This window comes from Mytilus edulis, chromosome 6 (assembly GCF_963676685.1).
Source record: "Mytilus edulis chromosome 6, xbMytEdul2.2, whole genome shotgun sequence".
In the NCBI taxonomy this organism is placed as follows: Eukaryota; Metazoa; Mollusca; class Bivalvia; order Mytilida; family Mytilidae; genus Mytilus; species Mytilus edulis.
Window position 1 is genome coordinate 68,693,392 of NC_092349.1, and position 25,310 is coordinate 68,718,701.

General features: G+C 31.7%; 1 protein-coding gene across 2 annotated transcripts in view; it reads left to right on the plus strand.

The window, feature by feature from the left end:
• The window catches only part of LOC139528244 (rabankyrin-5-like), a 30,546-nt gene that overhangs the window by 2,073 nt on the left and 3,163 nt on the right, over window positions 1-25,310 (plus strand). The window contains exons 3-22 of one of the 2 annotated variants that reach the window (XM_071324130.1): window positions 794-915; window positions 2,008-2,143; window positions 6,698-6,821; window positions 8,223-8,372; window positions 9,001-9,166; window positions 9,838-10,042; window positions 10,768-10,897; window positions 13,122-13,151; window positions 15,862-15,967; window positions 16,784-16,881; window positions 17,278-17,506; window positions 17,920-18,172; window positions 18,624-18,792; window positions 19,686-19,804; window positions 20,196-20,258; window positions 20,848-20,941; window positions 21,903-22,103; window positions 22,772-22,948; window positions 23,561-23,708; window positions 25,073-25,163. In XM_071324130.1, coding sequence (XP_071180231.1) covers window positions 794-915; window positions 2,008-2,143; window positions 6,698-6,821; window positions 8,223-8,372; window positions 9,001-9,166; window positions 9,838-10,042; window positions 10,768-10,897; window positions 13,122-13,151; window positions 15,862-15,967; window positions 16,784-16,881; window positions 17,278-17,506; window positions 17,920-18,172; window positions 18,624-18,792; window positions 19,686-19,804; window positions 20,196-20,258; window positions 20,848-20,941; window positions 21,903-22,103; window positions 22,772-22,948; window positions 23,561-23,708; window positions 25,073-25,163 — 2,811 coding nt within the window. The remainder of the gene's footprint in view (window positions 1-793; window positions 916-2,007; window positions 2,144-6,697; window positions 6,822-8,222; window positions 8,373-9,000; window positions 9,167-9,837; window positions 10,043-10,767; window positions 10,898-13,121; window positions 13,152-15,861; window positions 15,968-16,783; window positions 16,882-17,277; window positions 17,507-17,919; window positions 18,173-18,623; window positions 18,793-19,685; window positions 19,805-20,195; window positions 20,259-20,847; window positions 20,942-21,902; window positions 22,104-22,771; window positions 22,949-23,560; window positions 23,709-25,072; window positions 25,164-25,310) is intronic. The other variant, XM_071324131.1, reaches the window with a different exon arrangement.

The window sequence follows — 25,310 nt, forward strand, 5'->3', positions numbered from 1 at the left end:
CACAATGTATGTTACTGATATTCCTAACCAAAATGCTTACAGTTTCAAATAGTATAAAGAATTAATTTAGAATTTTACCATAAATATTAATATGAAATTAAAAGTTTGAACATAAGCATAACTGTACTAGCTATAAGAAATTACTTAGTGAAAGTCTATTAGAAACATAGGGACTAGACTAGTGGATAGTAGGGACATACATTTTTTTAAATGCACGTAAACAATTGACAAGCTATATATCTAAATGTAGTGAAGTCCCTATGTCGATAAGAAAAAGAAAACCAACATCCTGATTTAAGATAATGAAAATTTACACTTATGCAAAACAATTATGACAGACCACATCAATGACAGCTACTGGTCGATTTTTTATGTGTTATACATGTTATATTTGTTAAAATAAAATGTTTTTGTTGTGAAAATGTAATAATTTTAACAAACATTTTCACAACAAAAACATTTTATTTTAATTTAATTTCTTTTTATAGTTTATTTTACATACTTACAATGAACTTTCACTTTCAGTTGCTATTAAAAACGTTACTTACCATTGTAACATTGTGACGTTTAAATTTTAACAACCCGATTTTGTACTTCAGCATGATTTTATGTATTGTTTTTATTCTGATGACGGTACCCTAGGTATCGAAACATGTCGATCAATAAATTTCTGCAGCAGTCCCTAAAGTGTTGTTGTTATAAGACTTTCTACTTAAGAAAAATGTTGAATATTAATCTTGTATTCAGAAAAGATTTTAGTATATACTGACCACAGTATATTTTTCTTTAACAGTGACATAACCATTCACTTACAAGGTTCACAACAGATATATGGTCACAGGTTTGTCTTAGCTGCTAGGAGTGACTACTGGGGTCTGCCTGATCTATCTTCTGTCAAAGAACTGGATTTAACTGGTAAGGAGGCAAAGTATTATTCTATGATTCCTGCTTATGATAAGGAATTGTGCATTATAAGTAGAATTAATTTTTTAATTACCGTAGGTACTCGCTTATTAAGTCGGAAGTTTGGGAGTAAAATTCAGAATCCAGTGTGGGGTACCGACTTATAGGTGAGATCCCGAGACCAGAGGAAAAATCCAAGCTCAAGAAAAGTGGTCAGATGTGAATTTCCTGGCCAAAACTATGTTTGTGATATCCAATCCTACATAAATCTTGCATTTATCTTTTGGTGAATGTTTTTGTTTTAGAATGTTAAATATTGGGACGCTAATGATCATCTTATGCAACAAAGAAATCAATATACAACTGCAGCAGAAATATCCCAATTTATGAATTACTATAATTGAAACTTAGAAACTTATACTGAATTTTAAAAAAGTCAAATTAAAATTGGAATGCAGATAGATCTAGAGTACTGATTTTATATGTTGTACTTTAGATAAATCTTTTTTTTCTCTAAATGGTAAAAATAAACCAGCTTTTCTTGTAACTATTCATCATGAATAGTATTTTTTTGTCATTTAGTCTTTAAATAACAGGAATATACTTTTTAGTTAAACTGATAGTTGTGACTTACAATACTTTTAAACACATACAATTGGGACTTACAATACTTTTAAACAGACATAATAGACCACTTTCGAGTTTGTCTGTCACTGGAAAAAAACTTGTTAATTATGCGCGTTTTAGTGACAATATTTATCAGATAGAGGGGATCACCTTTATCCCTGCACTATTAACGTTCATCAAGCATCTTAGTGATCGTCATTGTGCACGATAACCTTGAAATAATGTTTGTTCTGTAGGTACTAAATCACAATTCCTTAATGACAGCAGTGCTGATTGTCAATTACGAGATTTAAATTTGCCTTATAATTCGTGCAGTATAGTATTATCGTTTTTCAACCACTCGCTCCACATTGGAACAGAAGTGACGATGCCCCTAAACGCACAAATGTTGTTCACTAAAACCAAAGTTTTTGATGGAAATGCATTAAACTTGAAAGTTGTCTATTGTAACTTACAATGCTTTTAAACAAATTTCAGATATCAAGTATGAGGTAGCCAATGCATTGATGAAGTGGGTATATACAGATGAAATTGATATAAAAACAGATGATGTATTCCTATTAGAATTACTGAGAGTGGCCACCAGGTTTAAGCTTAAGGTGCTTCAAGAAAGGTAACAAGAAGTTATATTATGGTTGCTTACTGAGTTACTTTTGCTTCTGCTGCACAAGCTTGTCAATACTTCAAGGGATAGTATTCCTCAGTAATAGTGCATTTAAATTTTTATAATACAGTTCAAATGGTTCATTAATCTACTGCAGCTCTGATGTCTGCAGTGAAGGCGCAATGTTAATTTCTTACATCTTGTTTACCTGGTATCTCTCGTTTGCTAAATGCAAAAATCATTGTACTAAAATCCTCTCTGGTGAGTACCAAACTTTAAGGTAATATTGTAGAATGCAATATTTCCTTAGATGCATTAGTTTTAACACATTGGAAATGCTCTGCTTTTTATGTGTATTTATGAAGGAAGATCTGTAAAAAGTTTGACCAATTGCCTTTTTAATTTATAATGAAATCTATGCGATATATTCTATACTCTATTGTGATAGCTTTGTTGGGATAAATATTTATTCTTGTTGATCATCAGAAAGTGTTGAAGTTTGAAAGAAATATAAAGATATGTAGGACAAATGTCTATGACACAACCACGCACAAATAAAAGATAAACAAAAAATGGGAATCTTGATGTCAAAGGATTTCAACAGTTGATAAGCTCTCAAATATTATTAACACCAACTCATTAAATGACCTGTAAAAATCATAGGTAGATAGATTTTGATTTCTAATTTTGAAGTCTTTTGGTGGTTGAATTTTACACCACATCTCCTTATTTTTATATAGTGGTGTGATTAGAGTGGTTTTATATATTACCAACCTTCCATTTATTATCATGCAATACTATAGATTCATTATTATTCATTGGATACCAATTTTCGTTGCTTTCATGGGTACAAGTGAACCACGAAATTAAAGGTTCAACGAATAACAAATTTCCCATAGGCTTATATGCAGACTTCAGCAAAACCATGAAATTTAATATCCACAAACATGCAAGTTTTTCGTAATCCACAAAAGTTGGTATCCACGAAAATAAATGAATCTACAGTAATCTCTTATCAGTTAATGGTGAATTTGTATTACCTGACTTTTTGTTGTATAGCTCAATTATTGGACCTGTATTAAGAATTGTACATGTAATGACAAATCAGGGGTACAGTTATGTCTTATATTATTGCATAAAAAAACAAAGTCAGATATGATTCAGTATACTTTATTCAGAAATAATGTAAGCAGAAAACATGGACCAGTGTCTACCAAACATTTTCTCAGTACCATTATGACCATCATGGCAGATTGTTAACTTATCTCCCCTCTTTAGTTCCATTACAGCATTCAAAGAACCTTGGGAGTACTTTAATCCATATGCACCAACAGTGCTCTCATTATTCTTCCATAAATGGCAATGCAGATATGGGCTACCACCTGACATTACTGAGCTCGATACAAGATATAAACCTGTCTTTTTCACAGTAAAAACACCAGTTGAAGAATCATAAATTTTTCCTGTATTTAGCCAGACCTTGTCAAATTTGATCACTTCATTTGCTGCTAAGTTTGTATTTTAGTAATTGAGGCTGTAAATGCATCATGTTGGCTACTATGGGGTTCTAAAAATATAGAAAATTTTGAATTAGAAATATAACTTGAGCCAGAAATTTATTGTAAAAGAAAAAATAATTATATAAATAAAAAAATTATCACATGTGGAATGATTGTAAATTAACTATCAATCAATATTTTAATGACATTGATTTAAGCAACAAGTTAAAGCATAAGAATATAGTAATACACATAATAAACAGCACCTGGTGATGTTTTATAGCCTGACCGGTTTCTGTCCACAAGAGGTCATGAGAGACAGAATGGTGTATTAGGTCCGAGTACACAGTTATTGTCCCTTGATTTTTGTTGTCCACGAATATAGTCCCTACTGTGGACAGTGTGTTACTTGTCAATTTTTTTTTATACCCCTTCCAAATTTATTTATTTATGTTTTATGCCTCAAGTAGCAAGAAGGGGGATAAAATTACACTGTAAAAAAATTTGATTCATGAATTATAATGTAAAGTAGTGATTTGGTCCAGTTGAAAAAGGTAAAAAATTAGCATTTCGGAAGCTGTCAAAAGATTTCAAGCCCCCCTTCACATAAAATTGTCCATATTTTGAGTTAGAGCTGATGAAGTTTTCTATAATTTTGATATAATTTATCCCAAAAGTAGTACAACACACTGTAAAAATATTATGGAGAAAGCGCAGGTGGGATTTTTTTTATTTCCATTTATTGTCTAAAGGAAATGCACTACAAAATAACTGTGTACTCGGACCATTAGTGTTTGCCCCCTATTTATATAGATATGGTAACATGGTAAAAAGCAAGTGAATGCAACACATGTAAAGGATATTTACTTAATATGACATAAAAATCATATGGTATCTGCTTAAATTGAAGTAAACATGATTAATTCAACTCACCACTATTAATCCTTGGCTTTCTGATTTTGCACATCATATCCAATAAATCTTCTGATAGTCCATTTTCTGTAAAACTAAAGGTGTTTGTTAGTCTCAAACAGTTTTAGATATTTTGTAAGCTGTGCACAATTTTAGTGAATTTGTTAGCCTAGCTCAAATTTAGTGACTTGGAAACATTGCTTGCTGTAGAAGATATGATGAAATTTTTTCAAACGCTGAATATTTTCAAGAAAAAAAATCTTCAAACTGGTACACTTAAATGAATTTTAGTCAAATGGACTATGGTTGGGTGTTGTTAGTTGAAATTGTCTGTTGTACTGTCCAATATTTTGATAATACCTGTTGTATGGCGTTCATTATCACTGGACTAGTATATATTTGTTTAGGGGCCAGCTGAGGGACGCCTCCGGGTGCGGGAATTTCTCGCTACATTGAAGAACTGTTGGTGACCCTCTGCTGTTGTTTTTTATTTGGTCGGGTTGTTGTCTCTTTGACACATTCCCCATTTCCTTTCTCAATTTTATCACATTTATGTGTTTTAACATGATTGACTAAGATCTTTTTGTATTATTTGTAAGCACTTGAACCTTGTAAATTGAAAGTGAGAATAGTTTTGTATTTGACATGGAAAAAAGACAAGAAATATGTGTACTATTCAAAGAATTTTAAAAGTGCAAAATGTTGATTAACTTACCTTTGTTGCAAGAAGCCAGTACATTGCGGATTTCCATCATAGCAATTAGTATTAGAATATTGCATACAAACTTCATGTTCATCAAATATTTCAGTTGTAGTTAGTATACTGTAGAGGACCTGCACTGTTGTTGTTCTTTTATATACATGTAAATATCATGCCATGTATGACAAGTAACATGTTTAAAATGAAATCTATTAAAATGTAATATGATAAGCTCACATTCACATGCAATATTTCAAACAAGACTGCATGTTACCTTATGCTCGGTAAAGAAAAATATACGCAACCACTTATGAAAAAAAATACAATGAATATTTCTTTTAAAATCATCATTGAAAGAAATTTTGAAATACTATTCCATGAAATCAATAGCATTTCATTTTACAAATGATTTTTTTATTTTTTTTTTCTCTAAAAAAATCACCAAAAATGAAAGTGTATAATTTTAAGCAGCTGTTAATTTTAATGAAGAAATATTTTAAATCAGAAAATTTTCAAAAGTTATATATACAGACTTGTTGGAATATAGTAGATATAGAGCATAATGTAACTTTTTATTAATAACCAGGACATTACGAGACTGCAGTTGTTGACACAGTTATTTCCTTCTCATAAATGACAAAATTACAAACAAAACACATAAATGTACCTTATCGCACCGCATGTAAATTATCACATTGTGATTGGTTAAACGAAGTCACATGGTGACCCCCTATGGATCCGTAGGGGGTAAGTAAATTTCATAGGGGGTTCATGACATCACGTCTACTGTTAATGGTGATGTCATCTATTAATGTTGTTGTGTTTTATTGTTTATTTGTCTACAAAACGCAGCACAAACAGTACCATGTGCAATAAATTAGTTATATGGATCATAGAGGGTGAATAAAATTGATATTAAGGTGAATATGTCAGTTTAGCAGGTTTCATCTCACCTTGACCTCATTTTCATGGTTCATTAGTCATCATTGTTAAGTTTTTGTTTTTTGGTCTGTTATTCAATTACCAGAAGCAATAGATTAGCTTTATTTAGTCTTTGGAATAATTGTATGGTGTACAAATGTCTGTCTGACAGGTTTTTTTCTGACCTTGACCTCATTGTCATGGATATTTAGAAATTTTAAGTTTATTTAATACTTATAGTAAAACATTTATTTTAAGATTTTCAACATAAAATCAATATTAGTAAAGCAGACAAGACTTTTCAGCATGTGCACTCTTATTTAAGATATACAGTGTAACCTGTGTAATCTGACACACACCGGGGGACCAGAAAAAAATGTCGGATTAAGTAGGGTGTCAAATACTCAGATTTTTTTCTGCAAGGATAAGCATATTTTGGGACCATGAATATGTGTCGGTTAAAGCAGGATATTGGCATACTCAGCTGTCGTATTAACCAGGTTACACTGTATATTCATTCTATTTCAATAGATGCGAGAATGGATTGATGTCCTTTGTGAATATGAAGAATTGTATCAGATTTTATCAGACAGCTGAAGAAATATCTGCCGAGCTACTGAAGCAACATTGTTCTGAACTGATATCTAACCACTGGGTAGGTATAATATGTTGGATGTTAGAAGTTAGACCTAATTCAAAGCCACCATTTTGAAAGAAGATTTTTTTAATGGAGCATAGTTCTGATTGTATATGTTTATTTTATGACTCCAGGGACTTAGAGATATAACCGAACGACTGAAATCCACAACTTAACAGAAGTAACCATGACATTGACGAACGACGGATACAGCAAGTGATGACTTATTCATTGTTAAGTCTGTTATCTATTTTCTGTGGTTCATTGATAATGATTCATGTACCTTGTTTAGCTGGTTGCCTCTTGTTTAGGTGTTCCTCATGATTCAGTAAACTGTGACCTTTTGAGAACTCCTCTTTTTAAGAGGTGTTCTGGGTGATTATTTTATACCCTGTATTTGTAGCTCTCTTGTTTAGGTGTTCTCTGGTGTTCTTTTATACCCTGTACTGTACTTATTTCTTAACATACTCCTGAAGTGTTGACAAACTGACATTTAATGTGACCTTCAGACATAGACATCCCTATAAGATTGAAACCGAGAATCTAGTAAGACCAAACATTATATCAGTGAGTTTGCTGCTGACAACAAGATTATTTAATTTCTATTTTTTATTAATAAAACATATATAAATAATTTGGCCCTTGGGAGTCAAGTACTCAGCTAAGGGAAATTTAGCTCCAGGCCCTGTCGACGACACTTGGTGTAGATGGACCAAGCCCCATGGACATGGACACTCCGTCAACCAACCGGAACCAGATGAGTTCCTATAAGGGTATGAAGCGTTGCTCCATCTCATAGCAGGTGGCTACGATAAAGGGGGTTAGATTGACGGTGGAGAGAGAAACAAATGTAGATGTATTACATTTAATGACTTGGGGGAAATGAGAAATTAGACCAGTGGTCAATTTCGAAAGGGTCCAAAAAGTCAGGTGTGAAGCAGCTGAGTGACCCCCAAGGTAATTTTTGTATATGTTGTTCTGAACTGGGTAGGTACAATGTGTTGGATGTTCTCCTAATTATCTATAAATGAAAGCAACCATTTTGAAAGAAGATTGTTTTAAGTTGCATAGTTCTGATCATATATGTTGGACAGTCTAATATCACAAAAATGCCTGATTAGAAACAATTATGTCATTACTGTTTAGCAGTGTAATTTACAAAATTTAGAAAGTGCTTAGTGCAACCTCACCTGAAATGGATGTTTTCCATATACCGGTAGGTTAATTTGGTACTTTTATCATTATGAAATTATTACGGTATGAAAAAGCTTATCACATGAGTATTGCTGAATTTTACCTTTTACCAATAGTGCTTATACTCATTGCATAGGAAATTAATTATTCATAGTAGTTGTACTATATTCTAACCTGTAATTAGCAGTTAATCAAATGACTTATAAAGGTGACATATGTTTTCAGAATGATTTTACGAGTGATGATTTTGAGACGATGCCGGCACCATTACTGTACAGTATGTTTAAGGCTAAGACTGAATTTCCACTACACACTGCCATAAGAGCCAAAAGGGAAGATGTTGTCTTCTTATATCTCATGGAATTTGACTCTCAGGTAAACTTGTTGTACATTGACATTTAATTTAAGTTTTAATGTTTTTAATGTTTAATTGTTTAACAGAAAATCGATCTTAGTATTAGTATGCATGTTTATATGAAATGTACCTTTCTAAGAGTGTATGATAAATTAGGGTTTTTGACCCAGATTTCACAGTTCACTGAAAATGGAAATTGACTAGTGCAAGTGAGGTATTGTGTGCAATGGACTCATAGTTTTGTCACTATTTTCATAGACAAGGTAAATGATGCAGGCTTGTGACATCTTGCATTCTCTTTGTACACTGCTGATAAAAACCAATATCACTTAAGTAGCATGACATGGAATTTAATTATCATTACGAAAGATTGAAGGAAGTTTAGTGAAAACAGCTGGCATGTAAATTACTAATTACTAAGTACCTTGGCTGTTATAAATGGTGAAGAAGATTAAATTTTTCTGATTGTTGTGATGTTACTGTATTCCAAAGATGAGTTTATAAAGACATTCATAGGCTATAAAGTGATGGTCTCAGTCAGAAAATCTACTGTTTAAATTCTTAGATCATATCCCTGCCTATCATAGTAATTGAATTAATATTGCTGGATATGCCAATACATATAATTAATTGTTTTTTCTTTTTCAGTTATCAAATAAGTTGAACGAGGTTGATGGTAAAGGTGACCTTCCTCTTGACCTTGCCCTACATTCTAGACAAGAAAGCATTGCACAGACCTTGATTAAACACAGAGTTGATGTAAACAGGAGAGATAACTCTGGAAAATGTTTGTTACACAAAGCAATTAAAAGAGGTATCACTTGTATTTCTTTGAAATTTTAATTTTTACAAACATTTTTAATAGCATCAAATAGAATTTAAAAAATACCAATTATGAATGAAAATATAAATTCAGACCTAAATAGTAAAAAAATATTGTACAAATACAAAATAATAAACCTAAAATGCTATTTATAATATTTGCCATGAAAATGGATTAACAATTTTAGTATTCATGTTAATTTGCTTTCTAGCAGTGGCGGCACACCGCAAACGTCCAAAATTGGTTGCTCATAATTTATAAGATTCCTTAACATAATATGTGTTATTCATATATATCCTACCATACCCTTAGTTCGGGGGGTTCGTCTGAACCCCCCCCCCCCCCCCCCTTGAAATCAAATTGTGACTGTTAAAGTCAATGTTTTGTTCAAATTGTGACTGTAAAAGTCGAGTTCATGAGTCCAACGAACCCCCCCCCCCCCCCTCCCTTAGAAATTTTTGGCTACGGGCCTGCCTACAGTAACTTATCTAATTTAATCTAATAGAAAAGAAATTAAATGATAAAACAAATGTGTCTGATTTATGAGCATTTCATTCATACAAAGTTTATGAAAAGAAGCCAATTACCTATCAGAATATCTGGTGTTTGGTAGTAAAGGCATTTTCATATCAAAACAGAGATTTTTATCCTCTTTGCTTCAGGAGATGAGTTTTCTGCAGAGTTCTTGATCACAAACAAAGCTGATGTAAACATGACAACACATTTAGACAAAGAAACACCCTTACACATGGTAGCATCATTTAACCCTGATGTGTCTAGTCCAGATGTCATTAAAGGGATGGCAAGGATAGCACAGAAACTGTTGGAGCATGGCAGTGATCCAAATCAACAGGATACTGCTGGAAGGTATGGAGTATAAAAAAAGAGGATCATACAAAAAGAGAGGAGAAGAATACCAAGTTCATTCACAATAGTCAAAAATAAACATGGCTAAAAAATCAAAAAACATCAGACAGACAAACAAACAACAGAACACAAAATAACATACAAAACCAAAGACTGAGCAATACAAACACCACCTAAAACTGGGGTGATCTCAAGTGCTTTGAAAAGGTAAGCAGATCCTGCTCCACATGTTGTACCCATCAGGTTGCTCATTTAGTACAAACCCGAACATATTAACTTATAGTTACAATTGATTACTGGTAAAAGATTTACAACATTGAAGTAACAATTCCTATTGGAAGAATACAAGATTTAAAGAAAAACAGCATCGTAACAGTCGATATAGATAGGGAGATGTGGTATAATGATTGTCAATTAGACAACTACTCATCAGTGACTAAAGGATAAACAGCTTTAGGTCACTATACAATCTTCAACAAGAACAAAACAATTTGTGTTAAATTAGTAAAATGTCCATTTTTGTTTGTTCTATATTATTGATTATCCAATGAAACTTTGTTTGGATCAATTATCAAATCTTATACCCAGTGAACAATCCCTCATCTTTGTGAACTCCTCAATTAAAAAAAAATAAAAATTAATAAATTTGATTATAATGAAATGTGGATTCAGCAGTCTCGCTATCACCCAACAATGCCAACATCTCTTATATATTGTATTTCCAGTACACCATTACATTGTTCTGTGTTCTGTAAAAATGAGGCAGTGATGCAGGTCTTACTAAACAGTAGTAAAACCAACCTGGAACTGAAGAACCTGGAGGGACATACAGCATTATGGCTAGCTATACAACAGGTTGGCAGAATTTTCATTTATGAAATCAATAGTTTCATTACAATTTATGTTTACTGTGGATTTATTTATTTTCAAGGGTAACAATTTTTGTGGATTGAGGAAAATTTGCATTTTCTTGAATATTCTATTTTTTGGTTGTGCCAAAGTCTGCATAAATTCCTATCAAATTGTCATTCTTTGAACGTCTTTACCATCCTGGGAATTTAACCATGAAATCCACAAAATTAGTATCCAAACAATAATAATTTAATTTTAGATGTAACACGTCTTCTGATTGGCTGACGTTATTTTGTTATCAGCCCATAGACATAATTAAGTCATGCAGCCGTGACTTCATCAATGTTTTTTCGTGGTTTTCTACGGTTTAAAATCAAATTTAGAATTAAATTATAAGAAATGACTGTAGTATTTTTTCTGTCTATTCGAAATAACATAAAAAATGTGGTGCACACTGTTAAATAACCCGCTACGCACGTTATTTGGTGTGCACCACATTTTTTATGTTATTTATTCATAGACAGAAAAAATATTACAGTCATTCCTTAAATAATAAATCCACAGTAGTTGTTTATTTGATTCACACTTTACAGATTACTTTTTAACACAAATAGTATGTGTCAATTTAGAATAAAGGAAGACTCCTAAACGTATATTTAATGTCGAGATATGATATCTTGTGTTTGAAAAAAGTTAAAATAGTATACTTTTTTCATGCTTAAAAAAAATGTAGAAATACAATGCAAGTAATTTGAAGTTGTAGTAGAACTGATGGTTAGATTTTTTTGTTTTGTAGAAGACAGTATGTGCAGATATAAAGTATTTACTTGTTGTCAAAATTTTTGTTCTTTAAAGTAGAAGTTAAATGTGTACAGTAATTCCTCTTTTATAAGACCACTGAATGTCTAGCCATTACAAGCAGGCAATCAATCTTTTATAAGACCTTTAATGTTTTCAGTATTTACTTTCTTCTTCAACCTCTAAGTAGAGGTCACCTTTATTACAAAGCTACTTTCTTCTGCTGAAGGGCTGATCTTATGAGAGAGGACTACTGTTATATAAGATAGCAGAAAGCTCGACATAGGGATAGTGATCCTGCGGCGGCGGCGTTGGCGTTAGCTAGCTTCTTAAAAGCTTTATACATGTATTTTAGAAGGTGGAAGACCTGGATGCTTCATACTTTGTATATAGATGCCTCATGTTATGAAGTTTCCGTCAGTCACATGTATAATGTCCTTGACCTCATTTTCATGGTTCAGTGACCGCTTGATAAAAAAGTTCAGATTTTTTGTAATGTTAAATCCTCTCATATTATAAGTAATAGGATAACTATATTTGGTATGTGCGTACCTTGCCAGGTCCTCATGTCCATCAGACAGATTTCACTTGACCTTGACCTCATTTCATGGATCAGTGAACAAGAATAAGTTTTGGTGGGCAAGTCCATATCTCAGATACTATAAGCAATAGGTCTAGTATATTCAGTGTATGGAAGGACTGTAAGGTGTACATGTCCATCTGGCAGGTATCACCTGACCTTGACCTCATTTTCATGGTTCAGTGGTTATAGTTAAGTTTTTGTGTTTTAGTCTGTTTTTCTCATACTTTATGCAATAGGTCTACTAAGTTTGTTGTATGGAATGATAGTAAGGTGTACATGTCTAGCGGGCAGAAGTCAATTAACCTTGACCTCATTTTCATGGTTCAGTGGTCAAAGTTAAGTTTTTGAGTTTTGGTCTTTTTATCTAATACTAAATGCCATAGGTCAACTATATTTGGTGTATGGAAATGTTTTATGATCTATATGTCAGTCGTGTAGGTTTTATTTGACCTTGACCTCATTTTCACGGTTCATTGCTCAGTGTTAAGTTTTTGTGTTTTGATCTGTTTTTCTTAATCTATAAGCAATAGGTTAAACTATATTTGTTGTATAGAAGAATTGTTAAAATGTCTGCCTGGCATGGTTCATCTGACCTTGACCTCATTTTCATGGTTCATTGGTCAATGTTTAGTTATCTTGGTTCATGTTAAGTTTATGAGACATTTGTAATAAAGCTTTATATTTAGGACTATCAATATAATATCAATGACTATTAAAGAAGGGCGAGACATTTCAGCATGTGCACTCTTGTTCTTCATTTCTATTACTTTTAAAGGTGATGAAGAATACTGGGAATTTTGTAGTTTATTTAGCTATTTATTGAATCTTAAGTACTTATTTTCACAGGACAGTGTTCAGTTAAATCACTCACAAATGGTAATGATATGATCTCAAATATATATATTTTATTCCTTTTGATATGGTATGTTAAATATGCTTGATATTTTTTTGCTCATCTTTACAATTTTTGAATGCGATTTTAGCTTTTTATTTTTGTTTGCTTTAAATCTGTTTAGAGATTTTGCAATTAAACTTGGCCATATTTTTTTTTACAGTGTATTGATTTTCAATCAGACAACATTGTCAAATCGATCAGTTTTGTATCAAAAGATACAACCAATATTTTTATGTACAAAATATTTAGGAATTATTTGGGTTTAATGGAATAAATTTTTTGTTGTTGTTACTTAATTTTTTTCATAAATGTATCTTGAAGCATATTTCTCATTCTTGTATAAACTCTGTGATGTGCCTTATTTACACATTGATTGTAGAGGAGTGTACACACTACTAACTTTAATGTAGAAACTTACAAAATTACCTGGATAGGTTAGTTGGCTATATTTATCTATCTTAATATATAGAAATAAAACCATCTATTTTCAATCTTTTTCAATTATGATATCATAAAGATTTTTCTTTTAAGTGACATTCTCAGAGAGACCTTTTGGGCTATAGTGTTTTTATCTTATTATTTATGTATCTGTTGAGTATAACAACACAACTCTAACCATTTAATCAAACATATTTGAAGCTAAACTTAGTTATTCTTTGATTTTTAAGTACATTGATGTTTCATATGAAAAACATCGCCACATCACATAAAATAGATCATTCAGTGGGGTTAAATTAACCACAAATTCAATAAAATATTTGTTAAAAAGATTTGCAGAAAATATAAGATACATCTATCAACCCAAAACAAATAAAAATATCTAGAGGTTAACATATGGTCTTTAATCATTAAGGTGGTATGGGTGTCTTCCTCCATTTTGGATTGTGAAAAACAGAGAATCAAAGCTCCAGATTTTCCATCAAGTTAGCAAAATTTGATGCAGGAATGCAGATGTTTAATGTACATTTTCATTTAAAAGTACCAATTTATAAGAATATAACTTCTAAATATTGATATTTTTGCAAATGTTAATTATTTTTGGTTGTTTTTATTTTTTTTTAAATTGGTATTTTAAGGGGAGGTAACACTAAAAAAGTGCATTTTCTGAAGGATTCTGTATGGAATTTTCCTATTTTGTATTTTAGCCGGAAAAAACGTACGGTGACCCTATCTTTTCTTTTGATATTCTCAAAGCAGTGTCTGAAAGCTATCTTTTCCTGAAGTATTTAACAATTCTATCATTTTGTTTAGTTTCTAATCACAAAATGGTGTTTTTTCCTGTATAATCCATACAAAATGTGTCATTTTGTCCCGTCCTGTAGCTTGAGAAAATGCGCGGTGACCTATCATTTTTATTATATTTTTCAACATGTATCAATAGATACAACGTTTTGGCAAAGTATGAACACATTCTATAATTTTTATTTTAGACTCCCATACCACCTTAACAGGTGTCTATGTAAATTGTAAAGGTCTAACTCATCCCAAGTCTATAAAAGTTGTTTTAAGATAAACACTAAATTATATTTCTTCCACTATCATCAAAGTCTCCAAAAAGAGCAAAAAAGTTCAAATAAAGATATTTTGTTGAATAGTATACACTTGCTGCATGACAAATATGATCTCGGAGTAGATGCATGATTATGCATGATAGAATATTACCACGTACATAAAGCTCATATGGAAAATATACATAACATTGGTGAAAGGATGAACAAAGGGAAGAAGGAGAATAATGGATGTCACATATTTATTACTATACATGCTATATTCATATTTAATATATAACCAATCCATATTTTTTTTAGAGAAGGGAAATTATCTGTAAACACTAATTTATCTGTACACATACATGTATAGTACTGCTGATTTTTTCAGGATTGGCAAAATATTAGAACTTTGTATAACACTTGATTTTGTGATTTACGCAAACCCATAAAATCCTTAAACATGAGTATCCATGGAATTGTACTCCCATGAAAAAGTAGCAATATTTATTTTGAAAGAGACAATCATAACAAGTCATTTTTTTCAAGTGCTATGTTAAAAATATTCAACTTTGGCTATATAACACTCCTGGTAACAAGGGAGATAATAAAAATACTCCTCATATCAAGGGAGATAATAAATTACTCCTGGCACCAAGGGAGATAATAAAAACACTCCTCATATCAAGGGAGATAATAAATTACTCCTGGCACCAAGGGAGATAATAAAAACACTCCTCATATCAAGGGAGATAATAATTTACTCCTGGCACCAAGGGAGATGATAAAAACGCTCCTCATATTAAGGGAGATAATAAATTACTCCTGGCACCAAGGGAGATAATAAAAACACTCCTCATATCAAGGGAGATAATAAATTACTCCTGGCATCAAGGGAGATGAAGAAATTTACTGTTACACAATTCATTTTGGTTGATACATTTTCCCATATTTAGCCATTTTCAGCCTAATTTGCATTGATTATATTTTTACTTGAGATTTTTTGACCTTTGTTTCACATAAGATAGATATAATTTTTACATTTTCACAACTATTTTAATTGGCATCATTTTACTGCATGTGAAAGTTGTGAAAATTAATTGCTCAGTAAATATTAATTGGTTCACAGAATTTCTGTGTAGTTTTGTATTAAATTTTGCAAACAATAGATAGTGATTTCCAATTGATGGTTTTCTGTATGTAGGTTGCAGAAAAAGAAGGGGACGTGGAGGAAGTTTATGGAGAAAGTAGTATAGCAGCTCAGTTGTTGAGGAAAGGCAGCTCTGCTGATGCTGTAGAACCTGAAACCGGTCAGTTTTGAAAACAATTACTGCTACCAAAACATAATTTTGAGGTCACAATTTCTCCTTCTCTGAAACTGGTCAATTTGGAAATAATTATTGTTACCAAAACATAAATTGTATAGGGAATGTTTATATATATAACTATATATGTGCACCTCTTTTTAACCCATCACTGCCCAATGAAAAGTTTTGTAAAACTATCCACTTTGTGAACCATACTTTTTATATTGAATGCTGGTATGAAAGACACCATCACATTCCCTTAATTGTTTTTATGTAAATTTTGGACTATGATTCAAATCTTATTAGAAAGTATTATATTTGACTAATGACTTTTAAAGTATCTAGACTGAATTTGATAAGATATCAGTCAAAAGGCATACTTTATGTATTTCTGAACTTGACATTTTATCATGAGTTCTTGTCCTGAATAAGAGTGAACTATTTGTCATTGGACTTTTAGGAAACAGCACATGATCAATGCTGATAAAAAAAAAATTTTGAATGTGTCAAAAATTTAGGTTTCTTTTTTCTATGAATATAAAGCAGTTCCATTAAAAGGTAAAACAGTTATTTAAGAATTAGAAATTGATAAACTGTTTTAAAGTTTTGAATTTACAAAACTATAGCTGAATATAGATGATGTAAAAACATGTATAAATATGAATTTCAAATTTGTCTGATAATGCCGTGTCATATATTAACATTTAATACATAGGCTTATTCAGCATATTAAATCATAGAATATTTTAAAATCTCATTTTGAAAATTTTTATGCTGCAAAATTATTTGTGAATAAATATTTTAATTTTATAATTACAGGTGATGTTTTGTTGCATTTAGCCACAAGATGTGGAAATGAGAGAGCTGGAATATTTCTGGCCAAGAATGGTGCAAAATTGAATCTCACAAACAATAAGGTAAAAAGATGAACCATATTTAACAGTTTTACTCTAGTAATTTTTGGGCCCTTTTTAGCTTGCTGTTCAGTGTGAGCCAAGGCTCCATCTTGAAGGCTGTACTTTGACCTATAATGGTCTACTTTTACAAATTGTAACTTGTTTGGATAGTTGTCTCATTTACACTCATACCAAAATCTTCTTTTATCCATAAACATTTTGCTGAATTCATCATGATTTTAGTTATGATTTAATTATTTAGCAAGATATCAAATACCTTGATTGAAATATATGATTTAAAAAAAAACACCACTTGTTTGTCCTTTTTTTTTAATTCTATCATTTGTTCAATGAACTTTTGAAAGGTTAGAAAATTAAATGTTGCATGTCATCTAATACACATTTTTTTCATTACAGGGAGAGACAGGCCTTCATTTAGCATGTGAAAAGGGACTCTTAAAACTGACAGAAATATTATTAGACAAGGGAGCTAACCCAAATTCCCAAACATTAAAACCATCCCACTCAGCCACAGAACAATTAACATTTGATGGAGAACTGCCTCCTGTTTCTCAACAGACACCTCTCCATCTTGCTCTAGTCCACAGACATAGTGATATCGTAGAGATATTTCTACAGCATAAAGGTAAGTGTTATACATCTTCATTGGTCCCTTTAAGTTCTGTAAATTCAGGAATTATTTCATGCATATATTATTGTGATTTTCCTCATCATTTTTTAAGAAAATGCTTAATAATCATATCACTTTAATGACTGAAAACGGGTGGCTGTTTAAGGCAAAAGGTCAGGTCAAAAAGATTACATATACTTCAATTTTGTTCTAGATTACAGTAAGATGGCCAGCCCACATTATATGTCCTATTCAGCCTTTGCATATCAAGTCTAAATATTTATTTCAAGGGACAAAACTGTACACTACAATAGTTTTGGAAGCCTGAGTTTCCACCAATATTATTGTATGTTATTTGACAGAAACTTTACTGAAATATATTTCATCAGATTTTTTATAAACAACATAATTTTTTTCTTACTTATTAGTCAAAGCAGCACACAGTGAAGATGGAATAAAGATACTACCCAACTTCAATCTTAAAGATTCTGATGGCCAGACAGTGTTAGGTCTGGCTCTATGGAGCAACCTTCATTCTGAGGCAGCTAGATTGTTAGGAGCAGGAGCTAATATTAATGAGAAGAATTCCGATGGTTTGACATTATTACACCAAGCTATAGAGAAACAGGATACAGCTAGTGCTCTGTTTTTAATAGAACACCAGGCAGACCTTGGTGTAGTGTAAGTTAACATTAGATGAAGGTTTAAAAAAATCATGTAGAAAAGCAGTCATTTATTATGTCTAAGATATTTTAATGTTGATTTTTATTGAAGTTTGATTTTATTGAGGTTAAGGAATTTTTAACCAAAAAAAAAACAAAACTGATTTTTTGAATTTGTAAGATTTAATTCACAAATCAAATAATTAAACCCAAAAAGGTTGACTTGGTTATAGAGTAAGGTTACTTCTGGATGACTTATTTATAGCAGTGAAACATAAGTTAAAGGTTGGTATCCATTCTACAAAAAAATTGTTAGGTTTGTAAATTTAAACATTGAAATAGATTCCTGTGAAGACAAATATGCTTGCAACTTTACTTTTGGCATTAGGAAGGACCCCTTTTATTATGTGCATAGTTTGAAAATGAAAAGACAGAAAAGCATTTAAGAATCATTTTCAATCTTTTTTCAGCACACCAGATGGGGAAATACCCCTACAGCATGCCATAAAGCGCCATCTACCTGTAGTGGTTGATATTCTGTGTAAAAGGGGAGCTAATATGAATCTACCTGACAAGGAAGATAACTGCCCACTGTGGAATGCTTTGGATTCAGGACAACATGATATAGCACAGATACTTGTAAGTTCATGTTAAAAAAAATTTGATGGGTAAAACATTGTTGGAATCATGCTGACCATTTATTTTTTTTCCAGTGGAAAAACAACTATTGATAATAAACCTGCTTAGATTACTGACTTTTATCTGAAATGCATTTTTTGTGTGCATTGTATTTAATAGTGTTCTCTGTAATACTGTCCATACTATCTGGCTTAGTTGAACATGTTATTTTTGTACGACTACAAAAAGTTATGCGTTGGTATATTGGTATCACGTCGTCGTCGTTGTCAGCGTCGTCCGAAGATGGTGCAGCTTCACTTTTACAGTTCTTCAGTTATGTTCCTTTATAACGATATATGCTAGCGGGGGGCATCATTTGTGTTCCCTATTTATTTATTTAGGAGTTATTATTAATTAATATTAATTTTAACCATGACTTTATGACATTTTATATTTTAATATTTTATGATGTATTTAATGAGTAGTTATTGTTGTTAACTCCATTAGTAATTTGAATTGAGATAATATTTGGAATAAGGGAAAGGGGAGGTGAAAAAAAAATTGGGGGGGTGGGGGGGGGTGTCAATTTTTCTCATTTCAGATTTCAGAAAATAATACGAAAATTTCTTCAATTTTTTTTTTTGTTGTTGAGAGGATTAATATTCAACAGCATAGTGTATTGCTCAAAAGCAAAAACAAAATTTTTTTAAGTCTCATTAGACCACATTCATTCTGTGTCAGAAACCTATGATGTGTCAACTACTTAATCACAATCCAAATTTAGAGCTGAATCCAGCATGAATGTTGTGTCCATACTTGCCCCAATTGTTCAGAGTTTTGACCTCTGCAGTCATATAAAGCTGCGCCCTGTGGAGCATCTGGTTGAAGTCAGACATTATTTAATCTCATCCTAGGTAAAACATGGCTGTGACCTTGACCTGTGGTCAGCAGGACCTGGTGGCTGCAGACAAACATTATTACACAGAGCTTTAGATGAGAATAATGAGTCTGTAGCCTGTTTTCTCATCAAAAGGTTTGTAGATATTTTGTTATTTATGAAGAACTCTACTGTAAACACCATTCATACATTTTTTTATCATTAGATGGTATCTAAGGGGGGAATATGAGGTTTGAACACCACATGATATTTTCTCTGTTGAAAATAGGGTGAACCAATACCATTCATTTACAAATGAACCAAATATTAGTGGTGGATAGGTAAAGAGAAAAGTGTTGTCCAAACCCCCATAAAATTATGGAATAGTCTTTATGTTGATCTTGTAGTATTTTGATTCTCCTGAATTTTATTTTCTGTTTGTGTGTGTGCTTTTTTACGCGAAAGTATTAAATACAGATAAAACATGTTAATTCTTAATTTTCAAGATTTCTTAATGAATGACAATGATTTTGTTTTGCTTTTGCAGTGGTTGTGATAAGAATAGTCCAAGAAAACCAGGACCAAATGGTGAAGGGGAGGAAGATGCTAAGTATGTTCATTCACTAAAAATTGGCTTTTATAAAAAGCTTGTCAAATTGTTATGAAGGAAAATAAAGGAAATGTACATAAGATAGCATTCACAAGATATACAAGATATAATCCAAATATGCTTTAATTGCCGTTTTTGTCTTCACAATTTTTGCTAACAAATCTTCAGTGATGCTAACAAAAATTGTCTGAATCTTTTTCCAGATTTGGGTATACATGTATTTTAATTCCTTTTAAGGTTGATTAAATAAAAAGAAAAAAAATGATATGGGTATCCTACCATAACACAAAATTGGCACATGCTCATAAAAAAAATGATACATTGCTTTTATTATTGTTCTTCAATTCAAAATCACAGTGAGGTCTTCATCAATCTCAGAGCCCTTCCCCCCAAAAAAAAATTAACTCTCCTCACAGAAAGTTTAAGAAGGACTCTAGCAATTGTTTGAGAGTTTTCAAACTTTTAATGTTTGTATTAAGCTATAGATTTTTAAAATATTTTGGCCTGTTTATTTTTTCATTGTGTTTAAATACCTTATATTAAGTGTTTACCTTTTCGTTGTGTTTGAATCCATTCTATTTTATTTCAGAGAGTTATCTTCACCATTACACCTTGCTTGTTGTTGGGGACTAGAGACTGTTGTACAGTGTTTGATAGAGCATGATGCTGAAGTTAATGTCAAGGTAAAATAGGTTTCATTGATCAATTTAAGGTAAAATAGGTTTCATTGATCAATTTAAGGTAAAATAGGTTTCATTGATCAATTTAAGGTAAAATAGGTTTCATTGATCAATTTAAGGTAAAATAGGTTTCATTGATCAATTTAAGGTAAAATAGGTTTCATTGATCAATTTAAGGTAAAATAGGTTTCATTGATCAATTTAAGGTAAAATAGGTTTCATTGATCAATTTAAGGTAAAATAGGTTTCATTGATCAATTTAAGGTAAAATAGGTTTCATTGATCAATTTAAGGTAAAATAGGTTTCATTGATCAATTTAAGGTAAAATAGGTTTCATTGATCAATTTAAGGTAAAATAGGTTTCATTGATCAATTTACTTCTTCATGATTGCTTCAAAAAGCCAGAAAGCTATCTTTCAAAACAGAATAATGAATTATTAAAGATCATATGAATATATGAAGACTGATATGTGCACTTATATTGATTACAAAATTGAACTTAGTGCAATTTATTTTTATTATTAATGAAAAAAATGGAACTGGATGAACATTGCACAACCTTAACAAATTCAAATATCTATTGAAATCAGTGTATGGGTTTTTGGAAATACAATCTTGACCATTAAGAGGATCTTAAAAGGGAGTCCTTCAATTCTGCATTCAAGAATTTTTTTTAATAGATATTTTTCTCTGTTCTTAACATTTTTCTTTCCTTCACAATTTTGGCCCATAATTCTCTATTCTTAATATTTATACTACCCCATTATTCTCCATTCTTAATTTTGTTTGCCCATTTTTCTCCTTTTTTCTGTTCTTAATTATATTTGCCCTATCCAGAACCTCATTGAGAGAATAAATTTTTACATTAATAGTATCCTTGAAATTAATTATGTCTTCATATAATGATTTAACAATGTAGAATAATATGTTAATCTGTATTGGTATTTTATGTATATTTTGCAGGATGCTGATTCCAAGCGCCCAGTTCATGTTGCAATAGAAAATCAGCATACTGTGATTATCTCCCTTCTTTTAGCCCACCCTTCATTAGATCTGACTGTTCGTGATAAAAATGGATTCACTCCCTTTGCTGCTGCCATGACAACTAAAAATAACAAAGCAGCACAGGCCATATTAAACAGAGAACCAACTGCAGCTGAACAGGTATGTTTATTTATCATAAAATTCAAACAAATAGATACAAGATGTGGTATGAGTGCCAATGAGACCACTTTCCATCTAAATCACACTTCGTAAAAGTAAACCATTATAGATCAAAGATCTGTTTTTAACCTGGATCCTTGGCTCAAAATGAACAATAAACTATAAAGAGCTATAAATGAACTAGTGAAACTTCATCAACTGTATCACAAGCCTGTCAACTCTTGGGTTATGAATATGGACTCTGCATGTGGCAGGTCAGTTCAACTTCCATCCTTATTAACAAAGATAGTTAGTTTTCTGTTGAACGGCACTGGTGTTCTCTGGACACCACTCCTGCTTCCGCCACTATTAAAACTGACTGCCACAATAAAACCATTAGTCCTGATCACATTAAATACCAACAAACAATCAATAAATCTGTCAAATAAATCAATATTTGTTCTCTGCAAAGTTGTTGTTTTCAAGTCATGTGTCAAAATTCAGCAGTCTTGATTGGAGAAATATCATATCTAACTTGATTAAGTAATAGAATCTTTATGTTATTTTTTGATAGGTTGATAACAGAGGTAGAAACTTCCTACACACATAGCCATACAGAAGATCTTGATTGGAGAAATATCATATCTAACTTGATTAAGTAATAGAATCTTTATGTTATTTTTTGATAGGTTGATAACAGAGGTAGAAACTTCCTACACATAGCCATACAGAAGACCGACATAGAAAGTGTATTGTTTCTTATTAGTATAAATGTTAATGTTAATTCTCCTGTTCAAGACTCTAAACAGCTAATGCCATTACATCTAGCTGTCATGCATGGATCTGAGATTATCGTCAGGAATTTGGTAAGTTATTTTCAAGAAATACCAACTATTTTAAAAGATCCTTAGAGATTGAATTTTCAAGATTCTAAACAATTTATGCCATTACACTTAGAGGTCATGTATGGATCTGAGATATTTGTCATGAATTTTGAAAGTAAAATACAAGAAAAAAATATATAATTTTCAAGGGTCAAAGAGATTAAATGTTTTAGAAGTGCTTAGCATCTGAGGTTATGGTCTGGAGCTTGATAAGAATGATTTAAATCTTGAAATTTGTATGATGTTTTCCTGAAGTGATTGTTTCTTTTCTGACTATAAGGGTGTCGATTTAGTTATTGAATAAAACACTAATGCACAGTTTGTAAGATTCTGATTTGCTGTTGGGTATGGCTGTGACATCAAAATTAAAGAAAACTTGAAGTTTTCCTCTATACAAGAAAATTTAAAATCCAAGAAAAAAATGAATCCACTGTGTTAGAGTCCGAGCATTAGTAGATCATGACCCAAACAAAACCCTTTCTGAGACATCCTAGCTACAGGGCTGGAATTCTAGTTTTTTAATTTTTCTGATTATGATCTTTGTGAAATTGTCAGGTCATAATATTTCAATGTAATATAGTTTAATTATTGCAGCTATTAGCTGGAGCAGACGTCAATGCAAGGAACAAACAGAGAATGACCTGCCTGCACTTAGCAGCAGCAGACAACCACGCCAGTATATGTTCTGTACTGTTAGATAACAGGATAGAGTTTGATGCCTTAGATGAGAACAATAATAATGGTAAGTACAATAATTACATAATAGTTCTTGAAAAACTGGTCATTATCGGTATATATGGACTGCCCACAGGACAGTGGTATTGACTAAGATAGTGATAATGACTGAGCCGAAGGCGAGGTCATTATCGCTGTCACAGTCAATACCACTGTCCTACGGGCAGTCCATGTATCACGATAATGACCAGTTTTTAAGAACTATTATGTTTATTTCATTGAAGAACCATGGCTTTGAAAATTCTCATAAATTCAAAATGTCCAAAATAAACTCGAGTAGTTGTACGATTTCTATGGGAAACGATCGATTTCTATGGGAAACGATCGATTTCTATGGGAAAGATTGAAGACCAGTCGTAGTAATACTGCCATTAATTTAAGTGCAATTTTTCAGAATACAAATACTTAATCAAGTTCTCTATAATTTTATTATTTACGAAAACATATGGTAAGCAATTCAACAACTTAAATATAATATTGAAAACAGGAATATCTTTTATTAAAGTGACATCTTTCAAAACAAGGAAACCACGCCCCACCGGTCATTAACAGAGAAACCACGCCCCAACGGTCATTAACAGACGAAAACCCCGCCCCAACGGTCATTAACAGACGGAAACCACGCACCATCGCTCATTATCATGTAAAAGTCCATTAACGACCGGTTTTCTGGTCCCTTTTGTTCTGTTAATGACCGATGGAATTTATTACTGAAGAATAATGAATGTCATGTGGTCCCTTTTTATCCAATAAGAGAAGCTTATTCTTAACCGATATGAAATAATATACAATTATTGATTTTAGATGAGGTTGAAACAATAATTTATCAACCTCAAAGATAACATATTCACGGAGGCCAACTTAAAGGAAAACACAGAAAAAAGAATTATAAAATCAAAACATTTGCATGACGTCATTAACCTACGTAATTGATGTTGCATAGGAAAATCTATATATTTTGGTACAGGTTAGCTGATTCAAATTTTATATAAACCTATGCTTTTAGCTAATAAAAAAAAGAGATATTTTATAGTCCTATAACAGTTAGATAGTATAGGGGCATTATGTTTTCTGGTCAGTATGTCTGTTTGTCCGTCTGTCAGTTTACTCTGTCCTGCTTCAGGTTTAAGTTTTCGGTTAAGGTAGTTTTTGATGAAGTTGAAGTCTAATCAACTTGTTACTTAGTACACATGTTCCCTATTATATGATCTACCTAATTTTTATGCCAAATTAGAGTTTTTACCCCAATTTCACAGTCAGCTAAACATAGAAAATGATAGTGTGAGTGGGGCATCGGTGTACTATGGACACATTCTTGTTTGTACTTATGTTGTAAAAAGTTTTGACTCAATAAATTATTTAAATTTTCAGCATTGCACATAGCTGTACAACAAGGCCACCTACAAGCTACTAGAGTGTTGTTAACAGAATCACAAATCAATGCCGAAGCTGTTAATGCAAAGTATGTATCTTATACACTGTAATATACTGGACCATGGTTAATTTTATTGGTACTTAAATTTATCAATATTTTGGGCTGACTTGTTTGCAAAGTTTTATTTGTCAATTTACATGAAGGGACATATTTGCCATTTATATCAAATGGCAA